Source organism: Triticum aestivum, chromosome 4B, assembly GCF_018294505.1.
Source record: "Triticum aestivum cultivar Chinese Spring chromosome 4B, IWGSC CS RefSeq v2.1, whole genome shotgun sequence".
Classification (NCBI taxonomy): domain Eukaryota; kingdom Viridiplantae; phylum Streptophyta; class Magnoliopsida; order Poales; family Poaceae; genus Triticum; species Triticum aestivum.
This window is the reverse complement of record NC_057804.1, coordinates 75900717-75907990: the sequence shown is the minus strand read 5'-3', so window position 1 is coordinate 75907990 and position 7274 is coordinate 75900717. Positions and strand designations below refer to the sequence as shown.

Genomic DNA, 7274 nt, shown 5'->3' with positions numbered 1-7274 from the left:
ATGTTTGTGATTCAATATATGCCATGTGTTTTGTGTTGAAGTGTGAAATTTGTGTCCAAAATGAAAATAAATATTTGAGCCGGTTGCTCGCGCGCACTGCATTTTAGCACTACTGTTGGAGTAAGCGTTGCGCGCGACGCGTCAAACCTGACAACGGACAGGCCGTAAACCAGATATTAGCACGCCGCACATTGAACGCCTTTTGGAGATGCTCTCAGCAATCCGTCAAACAACCCACGTTTACTGCTGCAGGCTTCCTTTATCAACTGCGACAGCCTCCCTCACCACATCAGCGCGTCCGAACTCTCGCCCCACTCACGAGTTTCCCAGTCCAAGATGTCCAGCGCCCACGGCGGAGCCATGGACGCCCGCAGCGGCTACTGCGCAACAACCAAGTCATTCCGCAGTCTCCGCCCACCGCTGCCTCTGCCACCAGCGGACGTCCCACTCACATTCCCTGCCTTCGCGCTGTCGCTGCTGCCGTACCCTCTCCCCGCCCACCCCGCGCTCCTCGACGCCGCCACCGGCGAGTCCGTCTCCTACCCGGCGTTCCTGTCCCAGGTGCGCGCGCTCGCGGCCGCCCTGCGCTCGCGCGCGCTCCCGGTCGGCCGCGGCGACGTGGCCTTCGTCCTTGCCCCCACGCGGCTCGACGTGCCCGTGCTCTACTTCGCGCTCCTCGCCGTCGGCGTCGCCGTGTCCCCGGCCAACCCGGCCCTCACCGCCGGCGAGGTGTCTCGCCTCGTCTCCCTGTCCGGCGCCTCCGTCGCCTTCGCGGTCTCGTCCACCGCCGCCAAGCTCCCCGCCGGCCTCCCCACCGTCCTCCTCGACTCCCCGCACTTCCGCTCCCTCTTGAACAACGACCAAGGGGAGAACGAGTCGGCCCCGCTCGACGCCGGTGCGGTGCGCCAGTCCGCGACAGCGACCATCCAGTACTCCTCCGGCACGTCAGGGCGGGTGAAGGCGGTGGCCCTGTCGCACAGGAGCTTCATAGCGATGGGGGCGGGGCTGCACGCCCAGCACGTGAAGTCGAGGAAGGGCGTCGAGAGGAATCTGATGAGTGCTCCCATGTTCCACTCCATGGGTTTCTCGTCCGTGCTCAACGGGCTGGCGCAGGGGCTTACGATGGTCGTGATTACGGCCGCGGCCGCGCGGGCAGGGTTGAGGGGGATGCTGGAGGCAGCGGAGCGGTGGGAGGTCACGGAGATCATGGCGGCGCCTCCCTTGCTGCTGGGCATAACCAAAGACAGGTGCCGGCTGAAGAGTCTGGTGCGGGTGGTCTGCGGCGGCGCCCCTCTGCCGACGTCGGTGGCGGAGCAGTTCCGTCGGCGCTTCCCTCACGTGGATCTACGCACGGTTAGTGTTTCGTTTTCTAATAGCCAACGTACGTATTGTTTGCCCTTACCTAAAAACATACATAAAACGCGTATGGCAAATGAGACCCACAAACGCATTATAAAGAATAGAATAGAATAACTAACTAACAAAAGTAGGTTTATAGTGCGCTTTGACGAAAGCCACATATCGTGCTAACTGGGTCCCAAGGAATCGCTTTTTGATGAGTTTTCGTGAAAGTAATATTTTTTTTAGGAAAGGACCACTGGGCACCCAATTTCGCTGAATGAAATTGACAACACCAGTGAAAATGATATACCACCCGGTTTTAAATTTGCTAAAAGATGTGCTCTGTTTTAATATTTGGGAAATTGGATTTAAGGAAAAGGTGAAGATACAAAGGGAAGCAAAATGATGCCACGGGTCTGGGAGGAATCTTTATAGCAGGGGCTAATTCAAAAGGACATCACCCCTGCTCTGCGTCAAACTGTCCTCAAAATGCGGAGACAAGTTTTTCTTTTGAAACTATCATGTTTATTAAGCAAATTCGGAAACTATATGACTGAACGCGTAAAAATCGAATATATGATACCGTCGGCTTCCTGCTGGTCATCAAATCTATGACCCCGTCAGCATCTTGCTGGTCCCGGGACCAGCAGGAGGCCGACAGGGTCATAGATTTGATTTTTATGCATCAAGAAGTATAGTTTCCGAATTTGTTATAAAAATTATCATAGTTTAAAAAAAATCCGGAGACAAGGGAAGCGAGTGAGGTAATGGCAAACAACCCGGTTTTAGGAAGTTAGTCATGTATTTTAGCTGTCTTATGGGTTTTGTAGTTTTGTTCATAATTTTGAAACAAAACATGTTTTCCGAAAAATGTTCATACATTTCAAAAATATTCACATTTCCGAAAAAATGGAGTTCCAACTTTTCCCCCATTTTTATAAAGTCCGAGTTTTCAAAAAATAGGTTGACTACTTAAATAAAGTTCAGAGTTTCAAAAAAATAGTAGCATTTTTGAAAAAAAAGACATTCAAAAGACGTTTCAGTTTAAAAATATTTTCAAATAAAAGAAATGTCTGCCACAATAGCCGGTTTGCTACAATGGCCAGCAAGCTCTCGATTAGCTATAGTTCGTGCAATGCCCCTATTTGACGCAATTCCTCCTATTTGACGCAAAGAGTCAAATAGGAGGGTTATTCTGGAAGCAACAGAGGAAATCATGTTTGCCGTACCAGGATTTTTTAAAATGTTTGCAAGAACCCAATTGTAAAAAATAAGGATATGTTTGCAAAGTTGTAAAAAACTGAAGGTTGAAGAATTTTGTTTATCAGAATATGAGGAATAGGCACTTACATGTGGGCCTCACATTGAAGTTAACGGTTAAACAAATGGATAAACAAATGATTCTCTTATGTGTGGGCCCCAACTGTCATAATCCGGTTCAATTTTAAATTGCATGGTCATTTGGGTTTCTTGAAACAGTCGACCACACTTTTGGTACATATCAGCAACAAACAAATTTGTGGTTGTTTTTTGAGATACTAACCAGAAAGTGGTAGTTTTATGCTAATTACTCGATATGTTCATATAAATTCTCGATGGAGACCGATGCGGGCGATCTGATTTTGAAAATCCACATGTTTTCCTTGAGGGCCTCCCATACCTTCTAGTGCTTCCGGGAGGAAGTCTCGTAAATGAGCGGAGCAATGTCTTTGGGCTTGCGTACCAGAAGTCAAGGGGAGTCCCAAAATGGTGTCCTCACACTGTTCTCGACCGTGATGGTGGTACAGGCATAGAAGAAGTTGAGGTCTTCCTCATCACATAGGTTCCCTCCCCCCACCGACAACTCTGTGGGCTCCTTCCACTCGTACCAGGGCCAACGCAAATGAAACGCCCGCACGAACTTGTTGGTGTTGAGGACCCCAAGTCCACCATAGGCAAGCGGTCGACTGACAATGTCCCAATTGACCTTGCATTTTGACCCGGTTGTCTTATCCGACCTTGACCATAGGAAGGCCCGCTCAAGCTTCTTGATATTATGCAGGACGGTGGGTTGTATGACCAGCGGCGTGATGAAGTAGATCACTTGGGAAGAGAGGACTGACTTGACAAGAGCCGCACGCCCAATGGTGATGATGTTTTGGCCCTCGTATGTCATCATCCTACTTTTCGTACGAGACTTCCTCCCGGAAGCACTGGAAGGTACGGGAGGCCCTCAAGGAAAACGTGTGGATTCTCAAAATCAGACCGCCCGCATTGGTCACCATCGAGCATATCACACAATCCTTCACCCTTTGTGTGCTCCTGCATGAGGTGCACCTCGATGAGTTTGCGGAGGATGAAATCTTCCATGCACACAGAATCTGGGCACTATTCCGCGGCCTCTGCTTCAAGGGCACAATTTCTAGGGTTGGTCCTCACGCCCATGGACCATATGGTTTGGAAGGCTTGGACACCGCCAAAAGTCAAGTTATTTGCTTGGTTCGCGCTGCAGCATAGTATCTGGACTGCCGACAGATTGGATAAGCGGGGTTGGCCTAACTGTGGCCCGTGCCCCTTGTGCAAGGGGGTGCAGGAGTTTGGTTCCCACCTTTTCTTCAGATGCCGTTTCACTCTCAGGCCATGGAACATGGTCATCCAGAAATTTCGCATCCACGACATGGATACGTCTGCATGGTACTTATATGACTCTGTTTAGGCATGGTGGGGGAGCACGAGCGCCATGGGCATCACCAATCGAAAAGCAAAATCATCGATTAGCATGCTGGTGTCATGGGTTGTCTGAAATGAGCGTAACACAAGAGTGTTCAGGCAAAAGAGCGCACCTCCGCAAATTTTGCTCAACATCATCGTCAACGAGGCAAACCTTTGGACCAAAGCCTGGGCAAAGAAATTAGGGTCTTTCATATCGCGAGAATCATTGTCATGCCGTATCATGGGTGTGTGTTGTAACAAACTCTTTCTCCTTCTTATTTCAAATATGAGGCAGATCTTTTGCCTTCGTTTTGAAAAGAATTTTTTTTGTGTTTTTGAGGATGACGCTTCATGGGGCGTCCATCTTCAGCCTTCGATCACTGGTTCAGTACAACACAGTACTGAACCGCCGCAAACGCATGATCCCATCCTTGTTATTGAGGTACATCTACCGTGGTTCCTATGTACGCCTGCCACTTTCCCCCTTTTTCTTTTCTTCAATGATTGATCCAACTGCTGGCTTTTATGTGTGAAACACCTACCTTAAGAAACACACGTGCTTCTGCCCCTTACGAACACTACCAAAGTCTCTTCGGGATAGTGATCACATTATGCAGTATATTTTCTTTACGATAAAGGATTTTCCCCGTTTTATATTATAAAGCAAAAACCCGAAACATCCGATACATCCAGCTCGCTGGGACCGTAACACATATAAGCCCAAAAGAAAAAAACAAGAAAAAGAAAGAAAAATAAATGCCGACACCGGCAGATCAACGAAGAAATGAAGACTGGAACTGCTGCACCCTACGAAGAAGTACCACCATGCTCCCAACATCCCGAAGCGCCGCACACCAAGCAACACTTTTAAGAAGGAATGCGACGATGTCGCCGCTGTTGCCCGAACAAGTTCTAGGGTTTCCCCCGGTACACAAGGGATAGTGGGGAAGGGATATACCCAATGCCCCTCAGGAAGGTCCGACGGCGCCCGCAAGCGTCATCGCATCGGTGCCGGACAGGCCGACAGGGGTTTCTCCCGATCCACAACCACCACCACCACCCCAGGGATTTCGAGATGCACCACCCCATCAGCCCCCTCCCCCTCCCCAGCCTATGCCACCATGATTACCGGACAACCCTCACCGCCTTGCTGGAGCTGCCAACACGAGACTTGAAGAGGGAAAGGAGACAACGGCCACGGGAGCGACCACATTTCGACCGGAGGGAGGGGACAGCCTCCACCACCGCATCGGAGCCGATCAGACGCGGTGACGAGGACTTGTCGGGCCTCGACGGCCCGGTCAGGCCCACTTGGACCTGGACAGTCCTGTCACCACGCTGCAGCTCGCCGACCAACCAAGTCCTCACCGCCCGAAGCCACCACCACCACGCCACCACCAGGGAACATCGCCGCCGGATGCGGAGCCATCGGCCCGCCCCAACTCAGATGGGGCCCAAATTTCTAGACGAGTTGTTCGTAGTTAAAAGACTCATTTCTGTATAACGACTGTAATTTGCAGCCATAAGATCTGCTCACAGTATCAAATTTGTGCAAGTCCAGGAGATTTTCAGTACAACTTCTAAGATCTTGTGGCTTAAATGTGCCTCAGGGTTATGGCTCAACTGAGGCTGGGGTCGTATCCGTGATGGTCGACCGGGACGAGTGCTCCCACGTAGGCTCCGCCGGCCGCATCTTCCACGGCATCGAGGCGAAGATCATCGACATCGTCACCGGCGAGCACTTGTCCATCGGGCAGAAAGGGGAGCTGTGTTTGAGAAGCCCTTTCATCATGACAGGTGAAGCCACGGGCATTTTCCTGCCACGCACATTGCCTTCAGTGCGCGCAGATTGTTGTGACGCTGCGCTGAGATTACTTACGGTTTTTGTGCCTGTCAGGCTACGTAGGCGACGACGAGGCGACCGCAGCCGCTTTCGATTCGGAAAGCTGGCTGAAGACCGGCGACCTTTGCTACATTGATCAGGATGGGTTTCTGTTCGTGGTGGACAGGCTCAAGGAGCTCATCAAGTACAAGGCCTATCAGGTCTGCTCTTATCAGCTCCTGTACCATGTGTTATTATTGTCATATACTCCTACACACTACCAATTTAGCAATCTGATTTGCATGATTGATGCTTAGCTGGATAAACTGAATACTGCAGGTCGCGCCTGTAGAGCTGGAGCTTATCCTTCAATCGTTGCCAGAAATTGTTGATGCTGCAGTTATGCCGTAAGTCTAATGAATGATGGTAACAGTTTACCGCGTTCTGAATTTTATGATGATCGTAACAGTTCTGCAGTATTGATGGTTCTAGTGAATTTGCAGATATCCTCACGAAGAGGCGGGAGAGATACCCATGGCGCTCGTGGTGAGGCAACCCGGTAGCAAGATCACTGAGGCACAAGTCATGGAGCATGTGGCGAAGCAGGTGGCGCCGTACAAGAAGGTCCGCAAGGTGCTCTTCATCGACTCCATACCCAGATCGCCGGCCGGGAAGATCTTGAGAAGGCAGTTGTCCAGCCATCTGTCCAGACTGTGATCAAGCTTGTGATCAGTGAGGTCCTCGTCCGTGTTAGTTGCAATGGGAAAAAAGAAGACTTAAGCCCTGTTCGGTAATCGCCCGCTCCCGGAATACTCGGAGCGGGGTACTCCTCCGATTTGAACTGCAGCTCCGCTAACTCCGCTCCCGGAGTTGTGGAGCGAAGCGGTACCAAACAGGGCTTTATAATATCGACAACAACTGTGGAGTGCTCAATGTTGATGTTCAAACCTTGTTGTGCCCTCTTGGGATATGTCGCGAAGCATTTTATTTTTCTTCCGCCTGTCACTTGTCAATTCTCACACCTAGAATATACTGTATATGTTTGATTGGTGCGTAAAGTGCCCTGCCCAAAATTTAGGCAGCCCTATTTTGGTCCTTGCATTGCTTGCTAGCCAAAATTTTGGTTGCCTACGGGAAGTTGCACATTCCCTTGACAACTTTTGCCAATTTTTGGGCTAGCAAAGGGCCAAGGAATCTCTAACCAACATCTTGGCTAGTCAATTATTCGTAAGCTCATCGCGCTTCTCAGGCGACACGATACCGACCTAACCCTAGCCCTGCCGCCACCCCTCTCTCCCTTCCCCGCCACCACATGAGGAGTTTGTCGGTGTTGTTGCGTGTCTGCCGAGGAAGGTGGCACCGAGGATCTGTTGCCTTGCGTTGTTGTAAGGGGCTTTGGAAGCTAGGACGGTGGCCCTGG

At 50.7% G+C, this 7274-nt stretch overlaps 1 protein-coding gene across 1 annotated transcript; it reads left to right on the top strand.

Annotated features, from left to right (window-relative positions):
* The first annotated feature begins 266 nt into the window (after positions 1-266).
* Positions 267-6851, top strand: LOC123091112 (4-coumarate--CoA ligase-like 7). The gene is made up of 5 exons (XM_044512510.1): positions 267-1353; positions 5643-5829; positions 5930-6075; positions 6194-6261; positions 6358-6851. The coding sequence occupies exons 1-5, from the start codon at positions 337-339 to the stop codon at positions 6569-6571; spliced, it is 1632 nt and encodes a 543-aa protein (XP_044368445.1). The 5' UTR covers positions 267-336; the 3' UTR covers positions 6572-6851.
* Positions 6852-7274: the final 423 nt, after the last annotated feature.

Excerpts from the sequence above, each read along its gene's own strand:
- LOC123091112 (XM_044512510.1), top strand. The coding sequence starts at position 337 with ATGTCCAGCGCCCACGGCGGAGCCATGGACGCCCGCAGCGGCTACTGC. Across the intron at positions 6,076-6,193 it reads TCAAGTACAAGGCCTATCAG|GTCGCGCCTGTAGAGCTGGA; the intron begins GTCTGCTCTTAT and ends TGAATACTGCAG. Across the intron at positions 6,262-6,357 it reads GTTGATGCTGCAGTTATGCC|ATATCCTCACGAAGAGGCGG; the intron begins GTAAGTCTAATG and ends GTGAATTTGCAG.